This window comes from Ostrea edulis, chromosome 4, assembly GCF_947568905.1.
Source record: "Ostrea edulis chromosome 4, xbOstEdul1.1, whole genome shotgun sequence".
NCBI lineage: Eukaryota > Metazoa > Mollusca > Bivalvia > Ostreida > Ostreidae > Ostrea > Ostrea edulis.
This window is the reverse complement of record NC_079167.1, coordinates 24294260-24320653: the sequence shown is the minus strand read 5'-3', so window position 1 is coordinate 24320653 and position 26394 is coordinate 24294260. Positions and strand designations below refer to the sequence as shown.

General features: G+C 36.2%; 2 protein-coding genes across 7 annotated transcripts in view; one reads left to right on the top strand and one right to left on the bottom strand.

Moving 5' to 3' along the window:
* Positions 1-3817: 3817 nt before the first annotated feature.
* On the bottom strand, positions 3818-8334 carry LOC125668915 (WD repeat-containing protein on Y chromosome-like). The gene is made up of 3 exons (XM_048903354.2): positions 5465-8334; positions 4570-5035; positions 3818-4387 (listed from the first exon to the last, which is right to left on the bottom strand). Exons 1-3 carry the CDS (start codon positions 8332-8334, stop codon positions 4010-4012), a joined length of 3714 nt encoding a protein of 1237 aa, XP_048759311.2. The 3' UTR covers positions 3818-4009.
* A 2284-nt stretch (positions 8335-10618) lies between these two features.
* The window catches only part of LOC125668665 (transient receptor potential cation channel subfamily M member 2-like), a 51645-nt gene continuing 35869 nt past the window's right edge, over positions 10619-26394 (top strand). Inside the window, exons 1-12 of one of the 6 annotated variants that reach the window (XM_048902994.2) lie at positions 10619-10711; positions 13107-13231; positions 13407-14270; positions 14532-14602; positions 15566-15707; positions 17279-17459; positions 18074-18237; positions 18555-18578; positions 20140-20359; positions 21977-22142; positions 23755-23911; positions 26261-26333. In XM_048902994.2, the coding sequence (XP_048758951.2) occupies positions 13431-14270; positions 14532-14602; positions 15566-15707; positions 17279-17459; positions 18074-18237; positions 18555-18578; positions 20140-20359; positions 21977-22142; positions 23755-23911; positions 26261-26333 (2038 nt within the window). In that variant the 5' untranslated portion in view covers positions 10619-10711; positions 13107-13231; positions 13407-13430. Of the gene's footprint in view, positions 10712-13106; positions 13277-13406; positions 14271-14531; positions 14603-15565; positions 15708-17278; positions 17460-18073; positions 18238-18554; positions 18579-20139; positions 20360-21976; positions 22143-23754; positions 23912-26260; positions 26334-26394 lie in introns of all 6 variants that reach the window. The other 5 variants (XM_056162313.1, XM_056162314.1, XM_056162316.1 and 2 more) reach the window with 5 other exon arrangements.

Here is a 26394-nt window from a genome sequence, read left to right as displayed (position 1 = left end):
TGGCTTTTTTTCTCTATATTTATTATTAATGTCCAAAACTGTTGATGGAATAATTATCAATGTTATTATTGACGGTCTACTTCTTAGAAATAAAGATCGCGTTTTCGTGTATGAAAGGTGAAGTTAAGGAACTGTGATCAATCTCATAACTCCTATAAGCAATACAAAATGGAGAGTTGAGCAAACACGGACCAGAACTGGGATCAGGTGCCTAGGAGGAGTAAGCATTCCCTGTCGACCTGTCACACCCGCCGTGAGCCCTATATCTTGATCAGGTAAACGAAGTAATCTGTAGTCAAAATGTGCCAAGAACGGCCTAACAATCGGTATGAAACACGTTACCTCTGAGATCTCAAAATGTTGTTTTGGAAAGGCTGAGGCTTTTGCATATTTTCAAACAACGTTTCGAAACATATTCTACTACGGCCCAGAAATATGCAGCCGATCATTTATCTATACAGTTACGAATTAGGCGACCACGACGTCGTGTGATCAGTTTCCGAAACGAACTAGGCTTGCTGACGAAAAGGGTATATTAGATCTATTTTGAAAAATATTTAAATTCACGATGCCTGTTTATATCAACAGCTTTGAATTCACAGTTCAAGAAAACTATACACGTAGATACGTGGAAGAGGGTTAACTTTTCGACATGTAAGTTTACACGTGTATCGACCTCGGACTGCAGACGATTGATTTATATTCTTCAGTCATTTATATATTTGTTTAATTGTAACATATATTGATTAATTTCTATGATTATTATTTCAGCTTTTCCATCGTTAACTTCCCTTATTTATGTAGGAATTGCAGTCTCATTAAAATCAGACCCCATTCTCATAACGTCGATATGATCATGAGTATGGGGTCTGATTTTAATCAGACTGGTAGCAATTGGCAAACTAGATCGTTATATAACGACCATGGACTTTGCGAAGTGCTGACTTTAAACGAGACTGTTGAAACCCCTGCACCATCAACTTGTTTGTCAGTAGCCTGCCTCAATTTAAAAACTGATCATAGGCAGAACAAGCTCTACCTGTTAGTCATAAAGCTGAGTTGTTCGTTTGCCGTTAATATCTATTTTCAATAAAATATCCAAGTATGAAGCAGAAATGGACGATTATGTGGTGTCTTTTATTTTGAGTTCCCCGGGATATGTCAAATCGACATAGAAATGAAAATTATTACTGTTGATAAATGATACATCGACGATATATCTAAATGTCGCATTGAGGGCCACAGCAAGAAATTTTTTTTTCTTATCGCGTAGAAGTTTTGAATAACCTCTGCTTCATGAGAATATAAAAGCAGGTTAGCAAACAAAGGATCACAATTCGTGCTCATGGGAATTCCAACAGACTTTTGGAAGACCTGATCACCAAAGACTACGAAGACTTTGTCAATGAGGATCTCCAGCATATTTTTAATTTCAACTTTCAGAGTACTTTTGCGTGAAATGGGTGATTTTTAACAAAGTAATTTTTTGAATGACTGATCTCTAAATATGAATATTTCCGTTTTCCATTTTTGTTCAAGAAGCAACTGTCTATGTTGTAAAAAATTATAATATTCAATTTATTGTGAGGAATTGTCGAGTAAAGTGTTAAAAAGTCATAAATTTTGATGGTGTTGATTTGAGAAAAGTTTTGCGATTTCAAATTTACTAAGAGTTCTTTGGAATCTTTTACAATCCATGTTTGATTTACACCACTTCTGGCATATGTAGTGACACAGTATACGTTTGAAGTTTCTCCTTCACAGTTGTTCATATTTTCGTGAGGAGCAAAGACAGGGGCTTGGAAGAACACTTACTGGATCCAGCAATGTATCCTTGTTGGGTTTTTTATGAAGTTTAGGAATCCAGTATAGGGACGGCAACTTATATTCATCCGACCCATTGACTGGGATATTAAACATATCTAAAACTGAAACATGGTTTTGAAGAAATTCATCTTTTGAAAGGGCGGTTGCATTGTAAGTACGATTCCAAAAATGGAAGTAATGCCAAGTTCGTTTAAAATACAGTTATAATAATGAGCCTTACAAATAAAGATAATGTTGTTTCAAGCTTTGTCAGCTGGAACCAAAACATATTCCTCATGTAACCTATATTATTCTTTTATCACTTAAGGTTTATTAAACACAGAAGGATATAGATGGTACGTACTTTTGTTTCCATATGTCTAATGCGGGATTTTAATTTTCCTCCTATACTTTTAATCCATTCTGACAATATATCAAGTTCTTCTTTTTCATATCTAGCCCATCGTCTAGCATAATCTTCGAAAGCATTGAAATTCTGTCGCGAATTGAAATTCTGTCTCCAATTGAAAGACCGAGGTTCCCTGTATTTAGGACCTTTTAAAATAAGTGATTTGAGATCCTCATTTTCAACTACATGTATAATATATCAACATTACCAGTAATGACAGGTCCAGCTGGACTATAGTTAAAAGAAGAACACGTAGGTGGATTAAGTATAAGATGATCTATATCCAGGTACTGCACAGTTTGTTTATAATTAAAAAGTTTGGATGCAGTAGTTGAATTATATTTGTAGGATATACAGGGTGTAGACTTGAACTTGAAATATGTAAGGGATACAAGACTGAACTCTTTTATGACGAAGAATGCTGCTTATGTTGACGGCATCTATTCCTTTGTTTGTAAATTTGGGCTTAAGGAACTGGCGGCCTGATTCGGAAGGAATATCATCCATGACCCGTGGTGGTTTAAAGAGCCTGTGATTGACAGCATCCATAATCATAGAGTTCAGTCTATATTCGGGTGTTGAAAAATCCAAGTATAGACTAGCTTTGGTTTCTTGAAATAACGTATGTAAAACTCTCAGAGTAAAGTTTTGTGCGAATATGATGCTATTGTCTGTTGACGTAAGGTAAGAGTGAATCAAGCGTGACTACATGCATGAACGATGTCCGTGACTGCGTTTCCGTCTTTGAGTACATGTATTTGGACGGAGTCTTATCACATTCACGTTATTTCCTTGTGGACTAGTCAAATTTCCCACATCATGTACATTATCATTGCATCCATATGGAAATGCAGTACGTAGAGTCCCGATCCAGTGACAGCGGATCCAGAATTTGTTCTCAGGGAAGTTGGTTCCACTCCATGCATATTTTAGGGGTCTAATTGAAATCACGGACCAATATTTAGTAGTTTTACAACCCGGAAGTGCGTAGACATAGGGAAATATATTTATTTTTTACCTAGCCCAGGGGTGGTGGGTTTGGACCATCTATCCCCCTTTACATTCGTATCTAATTATTTTCTGGCCCAGTACTAGTAGTTATTGAGATGATTTTTAAATGATCCCATCCTATTTTTGTCCTTTCTTAATGATCTGCCCTTCGAGAGGTTTGAACAAACTTGAATCTCCTTTACGCTAAGGGGATTTGAGCCAAGTTTGAGTGAAATTTTCTGAGTAGTACTGGGGGAGAAGATGAACATGATAAAATGGGGACAAAGTGAATGTAAACATTTTTGATAGAATCACCCTAAGCTTATTTTTACCTAGGTTATGCTATTTGGCATAACCTAGGGCAGCTTACGCTTTATAATCCGCGAAATATTTTATCTGTCGGTCAGATTTCCGGGAGGGGGAGGGGAGGGGTGTCCGTGTTGCACTGAAATTGACTACCATTTATCATGCAAGCAGAGAAACATTTACAATGATATTCAAGCAGGCATCCTAGAGATGAGGCTAAAAAGGTTACTGCGCATAAGTGCAAAATCTCTTGCTCAGTAGAATTTGCATTTGTAAAAGAGCTGATGGACCATGCATAAGATATATGATTATCATACTATATTCATAACAATACAAGGAGGTATATAGTATTTGAACATCACGTAATTTTCAACAAACATAATTATAATAGTTGGACAATAAATATCCTACGGGAAAATGATGTTCTCTTTCCATATAGTTATTAATCAATTAGAAATTAATTATCAACTGCAACAATTGGCTCAGCTAATTGATAAATCATTGAGTCTTTTTTTTTTCTGAGTGACTATCCACGATAGATACGTGCTTAGCATTTCCATGCACCTGACGACTCTCCGATTCCGAAAGAATTGGAGGTAACTTGTTTTCCACCTTTTTCTGGAGTATACCATGCGCGGTCTTGATCTTGTGTGTTGGTTTTCTGTATAACGGAGCCGAATGGGCTGCCAGCTTAGTAACCTTGTCGATCACGTCCAGCAAAGCTGGCTGCTGCTTCTTTTTTGGCCGAGTTCTTTTCAGTCTTTCTTGCACGATTGATCCATATCGCCTCTCTGTCACTTCTTTCATGAATTCATCAGAAAACATGCTGTCTGTATCGGTCAAGTCCACAAACGACAAGGTATGGTATACCCCTACCTGTAGATAAAATCAAGAAAACACATACATGGCTAGCTGTCATAAATTAAAGGAACGGAATCGTAGAATGATAACGTTTTTACGTAGGAGTACAAATACACTTTAATGGTATTCGAAATTAGGCATGGTGCAGCTTTGTCTAATCGACATTTTTATCAAAAATTAAAAAAAAAATTACTTACCGATGATTGTGTCTCAATAAATTTGGGAAGAGGTTTTGGTAATCTGTGTCTAGTTCTGCGCTTATATGACTTTCCCAGAATGTTACTGGATTGTAGTTTAACATCCGTTTCGACACATCTCTTTGGCTCTTCTTCTCGCGGATTAATGGGCTCGTTCTGGGGCACCAACTTTACCAAGCCCTGTTCTTTGATTCTCTGAAACGCAAGCTTCCACCTCGGAAAGGTTCCATTGTTCAGTACGTGAAATGTTTTGGCGGAGGCAACCCGCCGAATATCTTTAGGTAGTCGAATTTCGTTCAATGTGTTATTTTTCAATGTTTTGTTCAGCGGCTTCCAAATTTCTCCAAACGTCCCAATGTAAACGCCACTCAATGTCCACACCCTGACCGCACAGTCTGAGCTAGCCGTTATGACGACTGATCTCTCTTCTACATATTCAATACTATTGATCACTTGGGTGTGCGCCCTGCAGAAAGAATTTCGTTTGTTAGGTTATGGATCGAAGTTATGCAGAAATTTCGAAAGGGGTATTGTTTTTCTGTAATATGGAGTGCCAACTTAAACTCAAATAATTGAATATATCTTCAATTATTTGAAAATATCACCAACTCAATTGTTGCGCTCAATTTAATTTAATTGATGCGCGCATCAAATCAATTATTGCTAATTGATGAGAGCACTAATTGATTTAATGCGCGCATTAATTCATTTGATGAGCGAATTTGATCAATGTAGTGGAAGTACTATAGTATTGCTCGCAAAATTTCATTTGGAGCTCGGTATAAATGTTTTAGCATTCTTGAATTAAAAAATGTCTGAACCCATCCCCCCACCCACCCCATATTGTCGACGTCGCAAAGTGACTTGCGAGCGACTGAGAATGATCTGTACATACCTGTAGGAGTTAACAAGCAGTGGCCATTTCAGGGTTTTCTTAGGCTCTGTGATCATCGGAGGAGGACGCATCTCAATGTTGCGTGGCTTCATTCTACATGAATTAAAGTACTTCGCCATATCATCTCTCTGCAACTCGAGTCGAAGATACGTAAAGGTATCCAGTAACCATTGCCACCGCACACACCTTGCTCTTTTATTTATTCCGGATATGCAATAATCGGAGATTTCCCAAGTTTTGATGTAGCCTAAAGTGTCTCCGGTGAATAGGAAATTATTCTGTTCATCAGTAGCAAGTGCATGGACACTTTCCCCAACACAATGCGCAGCATTAAACTGACCAATTAGACCCCCTTCTTGATGCAAAGACCAGAATCTGATCCAGCCCTCCGCCCCACTTGTTACCAGTATGGCCGTATCTTTACAGTGGGCGTCTCTTGTCTCTAAAAAGAGAATCTGTTCGACAGCTGCCTCATACTTCTTACAAATATCATCATACTCTTCGCGTTTGCCGCTAATGCATTCATTCTCGGGATCGTTTTTACAAGAAGACAACAAGGGATGGTTCACGGGAGAATCTTTGACAGTGCTAAAATTGGATTCAGTGTGTACGGACTCAGATTTCGATGAAACATTCTTGACTTTCAACATTAACCCTAATCCTGATGTAATTGTCTTGGTTGGTGCCGCGCCTTTCCAGTCGGCTAATTCGATTGAATCGATGGAGTCTGTTTCCGTTTCGATCGTTTCTTGTTCTTGTCTTGCCTCTACTTTGTTGATTTTTTCTAAGATGGGAAGAATCCCTTTATTGGCATTAAGGGTGCAGTAAACCTGCCCTGTGTGTCTGGACCAAACAACTACGTCTCCGTCATAAGACCCTGTTGCCACCAGGTGTGGTTGCATCCGGGCAATACACAGAATATCATCTTCGTGGCGTTGCTTCCAGTTTTGCCGATTGACCTCCGGTGTTTGATCGACGTAAACATGAACAGTCTGACACCAACCTGTTACATAAATTCTCTGCCTTGAGCTAACTATTCCCGTGATCTCCAGGGCTTCCGGAGTTGTAAACTGTTGGAGACAGTCCCCATTGTTGAAGTTCCAAATTTTTACAGTTCCGTCTCTTGCGCCAGTGATCAGTCGTCTGCCAGGTCCATCAAAAGTCATAGCCGTGATTTCTATAGGTATTTCCACACCCCTGTCGATGCGTTTATGGGCATTTACAAATTGCATAACCTTTTCTCCAGTGTTCAAGTCCCACACACTTACCACAGATTCGCGACAGCAACTGACAACAAACTTAAAAGTTTTGTTGTAGAGAGCCCCGTGAACTGGCTTTTGGTGTGACATGATTTCAACGGATTTCTCTTCTTCGATGTTTCGCTCTAGCATTGCCAATGTGTTCGTAGCAAGTACTAGTTTCTCTGTCGCTGGGTTGAAGCACATTGAAGAGATGGGGAAGAGACCTACTTTCATCAAACGCCCACTGACCTGCTGCAAACAATTTTGTTCTTTCATGTCAAACACGCGAACGTTTCTTCCCGTGTCAATGCTTATTATCTGACTTCGTAAAGAATTGATGACAACATGTGTCACTGGCTGGCAGTGTCCTTTCAATACAAATATCGGTTTGCTGTTGACATACGGATTCCAGACCCGTATAATATAATCCATTCCGCCTGTTGCGATGACGTTTTTATCGGGACAATAGTCAAACGCCAGAAGTCCTTTGTTGACCTTGAAGTAGCTGTTGATTTTCCTCTTGTACTTATAGTCTCCGAGGTACATAGACGTGTCATTTGATTGACAACAAGTGGCAAAGATATCCATTTCGGGTATAAATTTTATTTCAGATACCCAATTATCGTGGATTCTCCCAATCTTGTATCCTCTGACTCCGAGATAGAACCCTCGCAACACCTCTGGTAAAGAGATTTCTCTGAAGGAATCCTTTTTCCCACCCATCGCTCCAAAGAGACTTCCTTTCAATGCACACTCAAAGACTAATACATATACCGATCCAGACGTATCTCCCCAAATCATTACCGATTTATTAAGGTCTTTTATGTCTGCCCAGTAATCCATACACGTTATACAGCTATCTATTCCGGCTATGCAGTAGTGTTTTTTAAAATGGTTGCCATGTGTATCAAAAATCGTTATATCTCTATCGGTTGACGACACCGCTAACATGTTGACGTTATAAACGCATACAAACTCTGTTAGCCAAGGTTGTTTGGACTTCTCAATATAAGGATGGGTCATAAAACTATTTATCTGTTTCATCTTAGGGGTCCAAAAGGTTACCATCCCTTCTCTGCTCAAAGATACATACCGGGCCGTGTAGTAGTCGAGAGAACACTGGTTTGTGCTGGCTTTCTTATGGACAGTTGGATAAATCGCCACTCGGATGATGGTCTCTCTATGTCGAGTGTTTATATCTTTGGATTCTGGAGGGAAAGGTCTATCGCGCAATCTCTCGATCATAAGAGATCTCTCTTTGTATTCCAGAAGATTATACGTAACATACTCTTCCCAGTCTACACGACCGTCAGAATTAGCGTCCACTTTCATAAACAACAATTCTAGCTCGTCGCTTGTCATCATGTAACCCACCGTCTTTTTCAATGCTACCTTAAATTCGTCTAGGTCCAGGCCACCCCTACCATCATCTTCTGCATCCTGGAAGATTGCCTGTAGCTGAGCATAGTTTTTATCAGCAGCTTCTTTCTCCGGATTAAATTCATACTTAACCTTGTCATTCTGACACTGGGAAATTCTTGAACTGGTCGAAATTCGCGATCCGTTTGCCAATGTTGGATCAGGGTCGGGAGAGTGCTGGTTCGCAACCCTTGAAAGCGTATATTCCATTGTCTATCATTTATGCTAGGAAATCTGACTGATATCCATTGTTCATGCAATGTTGATAACCTAACGTTCATGACGTCACAAACGCCCATGCATCTCGTAAAAATTACAACGTACCGTTCATGACGTCACAACTTCACTGACCCTTTTTCTTTTGCGGTTACGGAAATAGCCGAGTGGTTACGATTGACAGTGACCTTAATAATTTCCACGCCTTGTGTGCACCGCATAGCACATATAATTGTGGCGTTATGCAAGCTTATTGCATCATAGATCTATAAGACGCAGAACGTTAATATTGCGTGTATGTGTGTGTGTGCACGCGCGTGTACAAGTGCGTGTGTGTACAAAGTTTGGAGGAGCTCGAACTCACGACCTCTCATTCTATCCTGAAGTGAGCACCATGTCCACTGAACCATCACGATTAGTATATAGATCTCTGTACAAGATAATTTTGATTCAGAGCATCAAATCGGACACTAGAATTCTAAGCTTTTTGAACTATTTCCAAGGAAACACACTGGAACTGTGATATGACATATTTTATATAAAAGTGGAACGAACAGAACAATTTTAGATATACATGTACTCAATTGATTAGCCAAAAAATAAATTTTCATTAATGTAATATTTACATTCACTGTGCGTATTCTGTGCGTATTCTGCATAATTTCTACTGAAATACATGTACTTTGATAGTAATTTACAACTATAAAGACACATTTTGTTTCAATCTAGCTAGAACCGGTTTTTATTGCCGTCCGTCAGTGTATGAAATTACACATTCTACGAACTCCACGTCCTACCGTACTTCGCGGAACTGATAAAATGGTTGGAAAACGTGTTTTCTGGTTTATTCCCCACTACTTATATTTTATGATGGTTTATTTTAAGCGTTTGATTCAATTTTTTGAATTAATTTGAAGATATCATCAATTCAATTATTGCTCTCTCAGTTGATGAGAACATAAATTTTATGAGAGTGATAATTAATTTGATGCGCGCAATTATTCAATTGATGAGAGCAATAATTGATTTGGTGCGTTCATGAATTCAATATGATGACTGATGAGAGCAATAATTGATTCAGTTATGCCATGCGCATGAATTAAATTAATGAGAGTAATAATCGAGTTGATGCGCGCATCAATTCAATAATTGCTCTCCTAAATTCAATTATTTGATGTGCGTGTCACCGCCACGGTGGTCTAGAGGTTAGAGCGTTTGCCCCGCATGCAGAAGGTCGGGTTTGAATCCCGGCCGCGACAGACCCAAGTCGTTAAAACGGGTAGTGACAGTTCCATCGCCAAACGCACGGCATCAGGTGTGAATGTCACGGATCCTCGGGGATGTCCCGTGTCACAGTAGGTGTGACACGCTAAAGAATCCTCGATCACTGCTCAATGGCCGTAAGCGCCGAGCATAACCCTAAATATGAAGCCCTTCACCGATCTTAGTGACGTCTCCATATGAGTGAAAAATTCTCGAGAGAGACGTTAAACAAGATAGCCTACAATCAATCAATGTGCGTGTCAGTGTGGTGGAATTAATACTCGTAAAATTGCATTTGGAGCTCGGTATAAATGATTTAATGATCTCTTTAATTCAATTGAAGGTATTTTTAATCATTTCCAACACTTCTGCGCACATTCAATTAAATTATGGATATGTTGAATTTTAAAAGATATCTTTAATTATATAGTTGCTCTTACTGAAAGGAATTGTTGCACGCATCATTAGTAATAATTCTACAGCGCTCATCAATTCAGCAGAATAATTAATGCTATCAGCAATTCAATTTATGCGCGCAATTACATTAGGTATCATTAATTATTTGAAGAGATCTTAAATAATTGAATTGTTGTGCACATCAAATGAATTGATGATATCCTCAATAATTGAATATATATTGAATTATTTGATTTCATGTTAATTTCTCGCTCCATACTATGGATCTCGTCTTCTACTTCTGGGGCGCGTTTTACAAAAGAACTTACGACTTACGACCAACTTTACATACTGGGATATACCAGTTTATTGTAAGATCATTCACTCCAAATGCGACATTTTAAAACAAAAATGTTGAAAATTAAAAGCCTTAGAAAAGTTTTACTTAATTCATTCAAAGTAATAACTGTGTAATAGAATTTAAGACTTGAGGCTTTGTCGTAAGTTGTTTTGTAAAACAGGACCTTGATGAGTAGAAGATGAGATCAGCTGAGGGCATCCGACGATCAATTAGATATTGAGATAATTGGAACAGACTATAATTATTCAGGTCACAAGCGGCAATATTATGTTTATGGTATATGCGGCCAGCCTAGCTACGCCATAACATCGCATAATAAACTAAACTAGAGTTTGGAGTGAGAGTACAACTGTATGTATAGTTTTGTGTCATATAGATATATATACAACTGACTAATGATTTCAAATAGTTAGTTTTGAAGCGATTCAATCCACAGTAACCGGCGAACGAAATGTTGTGCATAAATGATAAAACGGTTCTTATTCACTTCATGGTAGTTCGAATTTCCTTTGCATCTACTTCTTGTTTTCAGTCAGTTCACGGAAACCCCTGAAAATAAAATTGATGGTTAGAGAATATTTTTATTCTGGAGTAGACATACTTAAGCTATGTAATGATAACTTACTTCGTTCACAGGGGCAAAGTTTTAAATTCTGATTGAAAGGTGAATGATTTTCAAAATGGCATTTCCTCCCTTATCCTCATGGCTCTTGATGGGCGGAATTGTTGGCACTGGTCTCTTCAATCTATAAATTTGAGAACTCAACACTTGGATGAATTTCATGTCACATGCATTGTCCCGACAACAGAAGAGTATCTAGATAGTTTTTGTATAGCATGGGAGTCAGTCGTCCATTCTTTCAGATATGGATCATGCATAGCATTATCTGTGAATAATCTAACTTGAGATGTGATGTTAAATTGTAACAGGTCATTTATGTATTTGAGTAAAAGGATGGTTTCAGTGGTGAATGTTAAGGTAGATGAGACATGACTTAAACAGTGAGACCATTTGCCATCGATTACAACAGGTTGGGTTCAGTTATCAAGAAAGGGTTTAATCCAACTCAGAGGCACAATCAAAGTGCAATGTATGACAGATACATGTAGTTTTTCAGAAGACCCACCACCACCAGGCACCTTAAGGTGGATCGATCCTCATGCGACTTATCAATATTAATGGTTGAAAGTGGAAAAACTTAATTTCCACTCAAATGGATATAGTTTAATTTGATCAATAACCAAAGAAAATATGTATGTTACCACCTTTTTAAAGATGTCAGACATACAAAAACAGAAGTATATATCAACATAAAAAATCACACATTTTCGTTAAACAGAATAATGAAAATTAATAAAAACTTGTTGAAATGACAAATTTTAGATGTCAACAGTTTAAGAAAACTACTAATTCATAGATATATAATAATTGATTGTGGATATTTGGGAAACCACTGTGTCATAGACATGCAGTAGAGGAAATTCCAGCATAGGAGTTATTGCCCTTGACAGCATTTTTAAAATTATAAATGATTGATTATCTATGGAAAATAAATTTTCATTATCAAAAGTTTACCAAATTTTTTATTTTATTCAATGAATATAATTCCTCTGAAAGATATATTTCTATCATGCACAAAATTTAATTAAATAAAGGTTTTGTAAAAACCTATGACATCACATGAGGATTGATCAACCTTAAAACTAACTATGATGAATGTTGATCCAAATTGATTATCAAGAAGAAATACTGAAAACTGAAATGCATTATAATATACTTTTTATACTGTTTACTCACAAATGGACGCGTATATGTAGTCTTCAGGTAAAGGTAATTTCTTCCCTCTCAAAAAACCGTGTAACTGATGTTGGGTGATGGAAATTTATGGAAGTTTTTACAAATACAATTGAACTTTGGTATCTCCGACATCAATATCGAGAATACCATGCATGGATATTATATGTCAAAGTGAGTTGGAAGTCCCATGCAACTACATTTTCTTTATGTATTTAAACCTCAATATCTTGAACCCTTGGATATCTCGAAGTGTCTTCTCTGTCCCATTAAGTTTGAAATAACAAGATTTAATTGCGCTTGAATTTAGATTTCTGTCTGACATCAATCTTTTGATCTCACCCCTTAGCACCCTGACCTATAGTTGTTGAGTGTTTGGAGAAATTTTTCCTATTTTATCAAAAGCTTTGCTGAAGACAATTCCCTCTTCTCTTAACCATCCTAGTTGGCACTCTTGTAGTCAGAGTATTTTTGTTACGCCTTTGGTGAAGTATATGTTGTTTGATACCTAACTTTGGGGTTACAGAGGCCAAAAGAAGTAGTTAATATTCTATATATTACAGATTCCTTAATTTACATGAGCAAATAATATTGCAAAATGACTTGTTCACACCAAATGGTAGGGACATGAATTCGAGAGTGACTCTCGAATTCATGTCCCTACCATTTGGTATATATTGTTGAAATACATGTAAAAAGATTTTTACATGTATTTCAACAATATATATCAAATTAAAGTGTGTAAATTTATATTTTGAGTGGTGCTTTTCGTTGAATTATGCAATAATAAATTCCTCGCATAGATGTATTTAGGAATCTAAGGTAGGCTTTTAAAGATGGTAGACACATTGTAAATGCAGAGATACAACTACTTAAACACGTCAACTTATTGCAGTACATGTGATATGTTGTTTTTACATACTCTATGGTTGTCTATCACACATTCTCTAGATTTGTGAGATCCAGTTCTGTAGGGAGAGTTGCTGCCTGCCTGGTAGCCTAACACTGAATTGACTGCTCAACATAATAAACTAAGCCAGTCATTTACAGAGAAGGAAAATTACATTGATTGAGAGGTCATTGATGTGTTTTATAAGAAGGAATCACCCAAAATAGTTCTGGTGTGAATATCTTGAGTGCTTTGTATGATTTTGATATAAAATTTGTTTATTATGTTGAAAGTCCCATATATTATGAGTTATGGGGCATATCAAATTATACTTTTGATAATGGATCCATATTATGTTTTAGGAGTATGGAACTTTGCAACAAATTATGAGTGATGATGAATTTCTCAGAAGAAAATTCAGCATTTCCTCGGACAGAGAACTAGACAATTTACATTTAATCCCAAGCCCTGAAAACTCTCATACCAGTAGAAATATGAATTTCTCGAGTCAAAAACCAGGGACATCGGATCCTCCCCACAGAGGTTTCCAAAGGACATACAATGATTCTGTAGGTAGTCCCCGCCGAACCTGGACGGAGGAGAGTGAGTCACAAAAAAACCAAAGGGGTTCAGATGATGAGCTGACGCCTGTCAAAAAGTTAAGGTACAGAGATACAGCAGAGCACATGGAACTAGGTTCTGAAAAGCCCCCTAGAGGACTTCCCCGGGAATACAGTGATTTGCACTTGGAAAGTAATTTGAGGACCCCACGATACGGAACTCAGACAAGTTACAATGACATGATAGATAGTATCCATGAACAGGACCCATTTAGTGGTGATTATAGACCCTCAGAAAAAATCAAAAAGTCCAAGAGCAAAAAACACAAAAAGGAGAAAGAGAAACTTCAACAGATGGACAGCAGTCTTAGTCTCTCAATAAAAGACCCTTTATCAAAGTCATCAAGAAAACAGTCAAAGAAAGGGAGGAAGTCTGAGGTTAATGATAGTACAGGTACATACACAGTTCAGGGATTTACTAACAAGTCATTCAGTGACTCGGGGCAGGTTGCAGACTCGGCTTCAGTGAAAAGTAATGGGACATACACATTACAGGAGGACTGTGTTGATGGGTTGAGGCAATCAAAAAGAGGTCCGGTTGGATTTACCAGAAAGAGAGCAACTCGGAGATCAACTTTGAAAATGGGGGCATCCAGAATTAATGAAGTATGTGTTAATAGACGTACGGTCAATACCAAGCTCTTCTGTATGTATAAATAAACGTACACTGAATACCAAGCTCTTCTGTATGTATAAATAGACGTACGCTGAATACCAAGCTCTCCTGTATGTATAAATAGACGTACGCTGAATACCAAGCTCTCCTGTATGTATAAATAGACGTACGCTGAATACCAAGCTCGTCTGTGAGATTTGTTATTTAACAGTCCATTTTGATGTACATCGTATCTTCTTTTACAATTACAGAAAGGATTCCAAGACTTTGTGACGAAGAACAAAATAATGATTAGAACTCCTTTGACAGAAGATGAAGTTGAGTAAGTACGGATACCTATCATCTATTTCAATATGTAAATACTGAGTGACTGTTGGACAGAGTGAATCATGAAATGGTTGTTTGCGTGTTCCAAGTGATAATCATAATTCAGTTAAGTACGGTAAATTAGAAATAGAACGATCCATTCACTTGAAAGTATGTATCATATTATTCATGAAATTTCCTTTGTGCTAAGCACCCAGTAATATCCAATATATATATATATGTTTGTATATATCATATTAAAAAAAATTGTTTGCATTTCAAGAAACTCATGAACTCGTTCATCTATTAAGTTGTATCGCTGTTTTTCTATTGAATGATTTGCTAAAAACTTCCAATTATAATTATACCATACACTTTTTACAAATTGAATGTTTAAATCACAATTTGCACATTAGAGTCTTGTATGTTTGGAAAATTCAAAACTCGCATAACTGTTGAAGCAACTAATGAACAAATACAGCCCATATGGCTCAATGAGCAAATGAATGGCTACGCCCATACTGCTCACAGAAATTTCAGTGAGTTTGTGGAGATTATCTCTTTTCATTTGCCGATTTTGACTTTTTCCTTTCACCTACGTGTTACCGTTAGAGCCTTGCTTCATGGATGGGCCTTTGGCCCGTCAGAGCTTTGCTCGGTATAATGATTAATAAGCAGGATGGTCAACTCATATTTTGTTGAAATGTCTTTTATTGACTCAGATATTGGTTTAAAGGGATAATAGTAGAGAGGAAACTGAATACCAAGAAGAAACCCATCACTGTTTTCTCTCACATACAACTCTTCTCAAACCCAGAACCAAAAAAGGTTGCAATTAAATAGATATGCATATAGATTTTATACATTGTGTAATGGATTAGTGGAGTTTTTTTTTTTTAAGGTACATTTTTATTCAGATTAGCTGCTGATGTTTATTTTATGTGTTGAAGATGTAAATCTTTTGCATCACGTTTTACAGATTATCTTTGAGACGAGACCATGTGCACCTGCAGCAATCAAAACATGTCTGGCACTATCACACCCACACCAAACCAGATGCCACGGACTCGTTCGGATACATCAATTTCCAGGGATTTGGTAGTGAAATTGATACTTCTCCAGTAAGTGAATATGTTATGCACCCCCCCCCCCCATTGTTTTTCAATGATAAAGATACTAAAAGTTCATTACACACATTATGTATCAAAAATGATGGATGAGGTTTAAGTTAATGTGTTATTTAATTTTAACCACAGAATACAGTAAGATAATTTGATCATAGAAATTAATCCAAAATCACCAAAAACTTTCTTCAGAATGGTAAAAGGTTACAGTTATTTTGTTGTTTTGAATTGGTAAAAAATATCAATATGTAAAAAACAGATTACAAACATTTGAAATATCATACTTTTAACTGCTTTGTATACTAAACATGCAGGGTCAGGGAGATCAAACAAATGGTGGTTCCTGTCACAATTCCTTTATTAGCTATATCTGAATGCCTACACTTGTTCAGTATTTGTAGTAGTGCTTCAGATTTATCTATCTTTATAGTAAACAATAGCAGATTAAAATTCAATTTATTATCTGTTATGAAGTTTTAAATTAGCCATTTTTAAAGCTGCATTAGTTGTTTAAACATATGAAATTGAAGGAGTAAAATTCTTCCAATATATGGGGGATGTTGATTTTTAAAATATGATTTTTGTCCTATGTGATGTTTTATTCTTTGAAGATATTGTATTTTTCATCAACACATACTGAAATATTTTTTTTTATGCTTGTTATCATATTTTCATCCATTATCAATTTATTGATTTAGCATAGGGGAAACTGAAAATAAATCGCTGTGGGAATATCAGATGTAATGCAATGACTAAAGGGAGAGGGAAACTTTGAGAACTTGATTGAACATGCATACCATACATACATTGTTTAATCATGTCTCCCCTCTTCCAAGGGGAGATAATGTTTTTGTACTTTTTGTCCATCCATCTGTCTGTCACAAAATCTTGTGAATGCTTCTCCTCCTATATGGCTTATTGGATAGACTTAAAACTTTGTACAATGCTTCATTGCCATTTGTAGATGTGCATATTATTGGGACTGGAAAATCTAATTATTTTCCTAAAAGTTATAGTGGATCTAAGAGGGGTGGAGGATGTTAAAATAGCTTGTAAACAATTCTTCCCCTATATGGCTTATCCATTAGACTTGAAACTTTGTACAATACTTCAATGCCATTTACAGATGTGCATATTGTAGGGACAGGAGGATTCAGTTGTTATTCTTAAAGTTATAGTGGATCTGAGGGTTGGGAGGTGTAAAATAGTATGTGAACACTTCTCCTTTATGGCTTATCAGAGTTCATAATGTTTATCTTCCTGCTCAGACTTTTCCCTCTATGTCATGCAGTACATTAAGGGGAGGGGGTTTCATTTTGGAGCACTTCCAATTTGGGGTGCTGGGGAGACATTTGTTTTCATAAAAACAATCTCTAGTTAATTAAAAACTTGGAAATAAGCATATATTGTTACCTATTATAATGCATTTGATTTATGCAATAAAAAAAAATTCTGTATGAAACACTTGGACCACTGCATTTTTTGGAAATATTCTGACTGTTGACTTTGATGACTAAAATGTAAATTTTATCCTTGCTATACAAGGCTTCATTCACTCTGAATTTCAGTACCTTCGCTGTGAACCTGGTACGAAGCCCGAGGTTGTGTGGGAGATGATGATCAATCTGTGGCACCTGGAGCCACCCCAGCTTATTATTTCAGTCACTGGCGGGGCACAACGATTTGATTTGAAGCGAAAGTTTCAAGAGACTTTCAAGAGAGGTCTGATGAATGCAGCAACATCAACATGTAAGGACTCATTAAACATGGGTTATGATCGATAAAAGAAATAAAAGTTGATAAAAAATTGTTACAGTTGTAATTATCTTGAAGTATTTTAAAGTTGCCAAATCAATCTGATTAAAATCAGCTCCTTGATCTGCTCATTTATTTTTATGTTGTCGCTACTTGATTTGATTGGATGAAACAAAGGTCACCTGGACGTGACCTCTAAATGTGTTAGTTCAGATCCTCATGTTGCGACAACATAAAAATAAATGAGCAGATTGAGGTACTGATTTAATCAGATTGGTTGCCAAATGTCCGTTCTTGGAAACTAGGTCCACATACTCTCAGATCAAAATCATGTTTTCTTCATAATTTTACTAGCTCATCTGAGCCATAGGCTCAAGTTAGCATTTTTGATCAAAATTTGTCTGTTGTCTGAATATGGATATGTGTTCAATATCTGCATATTTTTAACTTCTCCAGAACCACTCGACCAATTTCAACCAAACTTGGTATGAGGTATTTTCACATAAACGTGATACAAGTTTGTTCAAATGAAAGACCACACTCCCTCTTACTAGGAAATAGTGAAACTAAAATGGGACCAATATGAAGCTTTTTTTTATCCATGCCAGGTGCTTGGATTGTCACAGGAGGGACGAGAACAGGGGTGATGGAGTTTGTTGGTGATGCAGTGAAGGACCACATCATTACCACCGGTCGTAAAAATGATGTGGTGGTCATCGGAATGGCCACTTGGGGGTGTGTCGCCAACAGGCATGCTCTAGATGGAGATGAGGTAGGGATTGATTTCTTGGTGGTGTTATCATGCCCTTGTAATCAGTATCTGGTTATTATGTCATGCCTGGCCCCTAATCATAAAAAAGAGTTCGAAAAATAACTCATGTTACTTTTAACGCGAATAGTATACAGTTATGTTTTTACTACATTGAGGTAGTGATTCTGAAGGTTTTACAATGGTAAGTTTTGTAAGGAAGTATACAAAAGCTTTAAATACTAACAGAAAACTGACTGTAAGAAGATTTCTATAATGATTGATAATATAGCAATATAGAAGAAATGTACATGTATAATTTCTGATATCCTGTCAAATAGGTATCAGACGCTCAACCTGAATGGGTAAGGTGATAAAGGGACTGATTCACAATTGTTTTCAAAATTTTGAATTTTACTTTTAATGATCAAAATCTACAGTCTGAGGTGTTTAAAAGGTTTCACAAAAAAATTTAAGGTTATGCACCATGACAGAAGTTGATTATAGCGAGTTTATTATTTGTTGTGTCTGTGCAAAATTTGGATGCTTTAAATTACAAAATTAACATTTCACTAGTTTGTTTGTAAACATAAAGAAGGCTTGCTAAAGTATTGCTAATTTCCTTGCATTAAGAAGGCCCAAATTTTGGTTGTAAACTTTAAGTGAGTTATACATGAATTTTCAAATGTTTAACATAAAAAATGAAAAATATCTTTTTCCAAAAATGTGGCTCAGTCCCTTTAACAACAATGGCAAACCCCAAAAAGCATTTTTAGATGTGGTTTTATTTAATTCCTATTTCATCAGTGTGTGTATCATGGGTACAATATTTTGTTTTCTTTTTTTAAACCTGTTGCCTGTTTTGCATATTATCATGTTTTCTTGACAATTGTGCATTTGAGGTGAAGCGTAAAAAGATGAAATCTCTCGTAGATATCTGGTTATAGGGTACAATGGGTTAATTTTGCTCTTGTTTTTAGAAATAGTCACTACTAATTTCATCAGAGCATTTGAAAACAAAAGTGCTCAATGAAATTACTGAAAAACAAGCATTTACTATCATGGTATTGACATGAGACAAAAGGGCACACATATTAGGTATTTGTAATTCTATGACATTACTTGTTTCAATTATATGAGATTCTAAAATATTGAATCAAAAATACAAGCCCCGATTCAAAAAGTGAATGTATTGGTGATTAGTGTTATTTGTGCTTTGGAGTCTTATTGTTTGCTATCTGACAGTGTTTACTTGTATGAGTGGATCAGCTTTCTGGGTAGAGGGGGATATTAATCTACATTCGTAGATAGAATTTTATTTTATCAATTTGTGAAATTCCTTGTAAACATTCCATAAAGTGGAGATGCAACATCTACAGTATAAGTTAGTCATTTTTTTCACTATATATTCCATTGAAAAATGCGTTTTTGACAAAAAATTATTGCAACATTATTTGTGTTTCAATTTTATAAATATGATATCATAAAATGTCGATTGTTTGTAGTTTCTTCACATAATTTCAGAAGAATTTTATCTGTTGGCATTGTGGGGATATTGCCCGTCAAATGCAAAATTGAAATTTTATGGCACAAGAAGTTGTAGTATTTTGAGGTTAAAAATGTTTGCCTTGATGATTTCATAAATTATTTACAATGATAGATGTATCATAATTTGCTTAGTATCTAGAAATTGACAACATGTTTTTGTGTAACTGGGTTTGTCAATGAAATATGTAGTGAAACCTGAAATGATAGTAGAGGTCAATGTCACGGTGAGTAACACTCAGTGACCCGAGTTATGTTCAAAGTTTTCATTTTTAAATGTATCGTTGATAATAGTTGCCTGTCGATACTCAAATACTCAATAAAACCAGAATCCTGAAGTTTTTAGTTAAGAAGTGCATGGACAAGGGAATTCTGTTACAGGGGCAGAGAAAGGGGCTCTTTCCAGCTGTTTACTCCAAGTCAGATGTGGTGGAGGCTCAGTTATTAAATCCGAGAAATGTCCCCCTGGATGAGAACCACTCCCACTTCATTCTCATAGATGATGGGTCAGAGAACAAATTTGGGGCGGAGATAGACTTCAGAACCAAACTGGAGAAGTTCGTCTCAAATCAGCATGTAGATCCAGACGATAAAGAATCTTGTGAGATATTGTCATTATAATTAATTATTCATTTTTTATCCATAGACAGAGGACAGACTATTGTCAAATTAAATGTATTTATTAACATGTCTGTCAATACTGTCCTTGATTTCTCCATGAATCTGTGAAGATTAAAGTTTTCAACATGAGAAATATTAAAAGCAATGTTTGGGATGAAGACTTCAAATATTTTATGTGGTAGAACTGATGGAGTTGTGATTGAATTTTTTAAAATACAAAATTAATGTGGAGTTGAAGTTTATGAAACTTTATGAAACTTCAGAACTACATTTATTTCAAAACTTCAAGCTTTTCTCTATAATGGTTATTTAAGATATTCAATGGATAATGAACAATTTTGAAGGATTTAAATCAACATAAATGTTTATTGTTAAATAATTATGAAAGTGAAGTAGGTGAAATTCACATGACTGGTAAATGATTAGAAGTTGAACTTTTTGCATTTGAGACTTTTTTGAAGAGTTATCTGCCATTTGTAAAAAAAATATATAAGAAAAATCTAATTTTCTAATAATATATGTGGTAAATGATTAATTTTATTTCATATTTTCATAAAGAGAAAGTGTATGTAACTTTCTAACAAGAGATTTGTATGAAAATGTAATTTGTCTTATACCGGTAAATGTTTTAATCAAACATGTTCTTCCCATAGACTTCAGTGTTAAATTCTAGGTGAAATAAATCAACCAGTAAACAAAATTTTGAAAATTCCTGTGATGGATTTTATTTATTTTATGAACCCTTCAAAATGATACCACGGTTACAAAAATCCGACCATCCATTTATGAAGTATGGTGGTTATACATTGAATGACCTGATGGGTATTGAACATTTTAGTCAGCCAATCTATAGACCATGTACTTTGCCACTGCTAGGAGCATTGTGTTTCATACACATCTTGTTTGTACATTTCATTCTAATTTCACAAGCCATGTTATAATAATGGTGAAGAAAGTAAATTGTCTATCATTCTTGGGTTAAAAAATGGCTGATTATGATAATTATCATCAGTTCTGTGGAATTTTACACCAGTAACTTTATGACATAGATCATTTCCAGACCATTTCTTGATGTAAACAAGGCTATAATTATGATGAAATAGTCCATTTATGCTTGCTTTATATGTATATTTCATATGTTTCAAATATTTTATTGACATAATTGTCATGATTGAATTTCATCAAGACTTTATGGTTCTGCTAAACATAAAAGAAAACAATCTCAAATACACTTTCATTAATACCCGGTATGTTAAATTAAATGTCATTTTCTTGAGACTTGACATTTGCAGGTACTCTAATTCAAGTCGTTATGCAGATGCTCCCATGTTCAGGATTTTTAGAGCAATAATAAAATGGTGTTTGGAAAGAAGTTAATTTGTTTGTTTACCTGTTAAGCTTTTGAAAAAAAAAATTACTTGCATGTTATAAGCAATATTGCATTCCACTGCTGATTTTTGTTATAAATCTTGGTTAGAAAAGTGTCCCCTTCCATCTCAAAATTCTTTAATGTTACAAGTGCTTAAAGAAAATTATTTATCTAAGTACTTCTATGAGTATGAATGATCTTTTATGATTTGAAACTTGTGTGTTACAGCTCTTACCATACCTGTGATATCTATCATTGTTGAGGGAGGTATCAACTCCATGAAGACTGTCTGGCAGTCTGTAACAAGAGGCATTCCTGTCCTGGTGCTGCAGTCCTCGGGGCGAGCAGCTGATTTCATAGCTCATGGCTATAACATCACAGCTAATAAACTCAAGTATGTTGTACTTCATAGCACACACATGTATCTACCGGTGCACAGCAGACAACCTTAGCTGTATATTATAGTTACATAGCAAACAAACTCACCTATACATTATAGCACATAGCTACAGACACAGCAAACAAACTCACCTATACATTATAGCACATAGCTACAGACACACAACATACAAACTCACCTATACATTATAGCACATAGCTACAGACACAACAAACAAACTCACCTATACATTATAACACATAGCTACAGACACAACAAACAAACTCACCTATACATTATAGTACATAGCTACAGACACAGCAAACAAACTCACCTATACATTATAGCACATAGCTACAGACACACAACATACAAACTCACCTATACATTATAGCACATAGCTACAGACACAGCAAACAAACTCACTTATACATTATAGCACATAGCTACAGACACAACAAACTCACCTATACATTATAGCACATAGCTACAGACACAACAAACAAACTCACCTATACATTATAGCAGACAGCTACAGACACACAACAAACTCACCTATACATTATAGCACATAGCTACAGACACACAACAAACTCACCTATACATTATAGTACATAGCTACAGACACAACAAACAAACTCACCTATACATTATAGCACATAGCTACAGACACAACAAACTCACCTATACATTATAGCACATAGCTACAGACACAACAAACAAACTCACCTATACATTATAGCACATAGCTACAGACACAGCAAACAAACTCACCTATACATTATAGCACATAGCTACAGACACAAAGTAAGCAAACTCACCTATACATTATAGCACATAGCTACAGACACAGCAAACAAACTCACCTATACATTATAGTACATAGCTACAGACACAGCAAACAAACTCACCTATACATTATAGCACATAGCTACAGACACAACAAACAAACTCACCTATACATTATAGCACATAGCTACAGACACAACAAACAAACTCACCTATACATTATAGCACATAGCTACAGACACAGCAAACAAACTCACCTATACATTATAGCACATAGCTACAGACACAGCAAACAAACTCACCTATACATTATAGCACATAGCTACAGACACAACAAACAAACTCACCTATACATTATAGCACATAGCTACAGACACAACAAACAAACTCACCTATACATTATAGCACATAGCTACAGACACAGCAAACAAACTCACCTATACATTATAGCACATAGCTACAGACATAGCAAACAAACTCACCTATACATTATAGCACATAGCTACAGACACAACAAACAAACTCACCTATACATTATAGCACATAGCTACAGACACAACAAACAAACTCACCTATACATTATAGTACATAGCTACAGACACAGCAAACAAACTCACCTACCGTATACATTATAGCACATAGTTAGAGTTATGTAGCAAACATGAATGGAGAATGTGAATTGGAAGGCTTTTAATAAACAAAACTATTAAACATGGCAGGAATAGTAGCTTTAAGCCATTGTGAAGAAAACAGGACACAACAATGTAAATGAATGTGATTGTTTTTGTTTGTTTTAACACAGTTCATGAATCATTGAAGTTTTTGTTTTGGTTATTAGTGAAGAGAAAAGCCACTTTCCCAAAGATTTTGACAGTGAAATGGAGAACTTAGCAAATAGAGTTTTTGAATGGAAAGAGAAGGACATGCCAAGAAAACCAGCTCTAGTGGCCAACTGTTTAAAACAGCTCAGAGAGGCACTGCAGCGTAGAGAAATGGTAAGTAGCTATTCAGATAGGCGCTGCAGCATAGAGAAATGGTAAGTAGCTATTCAGAGACGCGCTGCAGCGTAGAGAAATGGTGAGTGGCTATTCAGAGAGGCACTGCAGCATAGAGAAATGGTGAGTAGCTATTCAGAGAGGCGCTGCAGCGTATAGAAATGGTGAGTAGCTATTCAGAGAGGCACTGCAGTGTAGAGAAATGGTGAGTAGCTATTCAGAGAGGCGCTGCAGCATAGAGAAATGGTAAGTAGCTATTCAGAGAGGCACTGCAGCGTAGAGAAATGGTAAGTAGCTATTCAGAGAGGTGCTGCAGCATAGAGAAATGGTGATTAGCTATTCAGAGAGGCACTGCAGCGTAGAGAAATGGTGAGTAGTTATTCAGAGAGGCGCTGCAGCGTAGAGAAATGGTTAGTAGCTATTCAGAGAGGCACTGCAGCGTAGATAAATGGTGAGTAGCTATTCAGAGAGGCACTGCAGCATAGAGAAATGGTGAGTAGCTATTCAGAGAGGCACTGCAGCGTATAGAAATGGTGAGTAGCTATTCAGAGAGGCACTTCAGCGTAGAGAAATGGTAAGTAGTTATTCAGAGAGGTGCTGCAGCATAGAGAAATGGTGAGTAGCTATTCAGAGAGGCGCTGCAGCGTAGAGAAATGGTGAGTAGCTATTCAGAGAGGCACTTCAGTGTAGAGAAATGGTAAGTAGTTATTCAGAGAGGTGCTGCAGCATAGAGAAATGGTGAGTAGCTATTCAGAGAGGCACTGAAGCATAGAGAAATGGTGAGTAGCTATTCAGAGAGGCACTGCAGCGTAAAGAAATGGTTCACAGTATACTGCTTAGAAAATCACTTCTGCATAGAGAATTTGTAAGTATTCAAATGAACATACTGCAGCATAAAGATATGGTGAATGACTATTCAGATAGATATATTGCAGCATAAAGAACTTGTGAAAAGCTCAAAGTACTCTGCTTAGTGAAATATTACAGCAGAGAGAAGTGTTGAGTAACTGTTCAGTAAGGCATAATGCAGCATAGAGAAATGGTAAATAACTCAATGGACACTGCTCAGAGAGGCACTGCAGCATAGAAAAATAAGTACATTGCACAGAGAGGTAGTAAAGTATTAAGAAATAGTAAGTAATTTACAGTACACTTCTCAGAAAGGTGCTGGAGCATAGACAGTGAGTAATCGTTCAGATGGAGATACTGCAGCATTGACAATGCTGAGTATCAACTTTCAGTACACAACTTAGTAAATTACCGCGACATTGAGACATGTCGAGTGACTTACAGTATACTACTCAGAGAGGTACTGCAGCATGTAGAAAGGGGGATAACTCACAGTACATAACTCAGAGTGGGTGTACAACACTGAGACATTCAACTCACACTACACAGCTGTTGTAGTATAGAGAAATCGGAGGTAACTCACTGTTTCATCTAATGTCTATAAGCCTGGTCTGTGACAGGCTATATGATGGTGTAGTGAAGGCATCCTTTCATCTGTCTGTTAGCTTTTATTTACATATCCAACTTATAACATACACACTTTGAGGCTTAGAGCCATAAAAATTTCACCATTTGATTCGTTTTAGGTAGAAGGTGTATCATGACTAAAACTAGAGTGAAAAAACCTTATTCAAGAACAATGTCTGACTCATCATAACTTAGATACTACGAGGTCTAGAACCATCAAACGATTCTAGTTGGTGTATCATAGTGAGAAGGTGTGGTGCAACCCAAAACTAGGTCACAGTTACCCTTATTAAAGGAGATGATTTGACCAAATATGGTAAAACTCTTATGATTAGAATTGTCATGCCTTGTCACTTGATGGACGATTGGTATAAGAGTTGTCATGACAAAAAAAGTATATCTACAGTGACTCAATATAGAAATTTTTCAATTGTTTTAAATACTCATACAGCTTAAATACTATTAGGTGAAGAAGGAAGTAAAGGAAATTTTCTCGTTAATTTAATGCAATACTATTGATACAAGTGTTAAGACTTGTAGTTAGTTGTCATCTGTTCTGCTCTATGAAGGAACACTTCCTGATGACGGTATCATGTACCATGCCAGAACTCTATCAATCATTATTTTTATGAACTCCAGTTTACACCATGTTTAAGGATCTGCTCATTGTCTAGAACTCAAAGGAGTTAGACAGATTGAATTTGCCTATATTTCTAATATAGTGCATCATGTCGTGGACATATTTAGAACGCAAAGGGATTAGACAAATTGAACTCGTTTCTATTTCTAATAGAGTGCATCATTACGTGGACATATTTTTCTGTTTGCATTTATAAAAAGTACAAAGGATCATGATTTTGGTTTTAATTTCAGCTGACTGTGTTTGATCTGAATGATAATGAAACAAAAGAATTTGACCGAGCTATTTTGTATGCTTTGTTAAAAGGTGAGTAAAGCTGTATTTTTTTAATTACATATGTACAGTAGCTATAGATCTTCACTGAAAT

Bases quoted from the DNA above. Each gene is read 5' to 3' on its own strand.
- LOC125668915 (XM_048903354.2), bottom strand. From the start codon at position 8,334: ATGGAATATACGCTTTCAAGGGTTGCGAACCAGCACTCTCCCGACCCT. The intron at 5,036-5,464 runs GTATGTACAGAT...TTCTTTCTGCAG, and splicing joins CTGCTTGTTAACTCCTACAG to GGCGCACACCCAAGTGATCA. The intron at 4,388-4,569 runs GTAAGTAATTTT...TTTTATCTACAG, and splicing joins TTATTGAGACACAATCATCG to GTAGGGGTATACCATACCTT.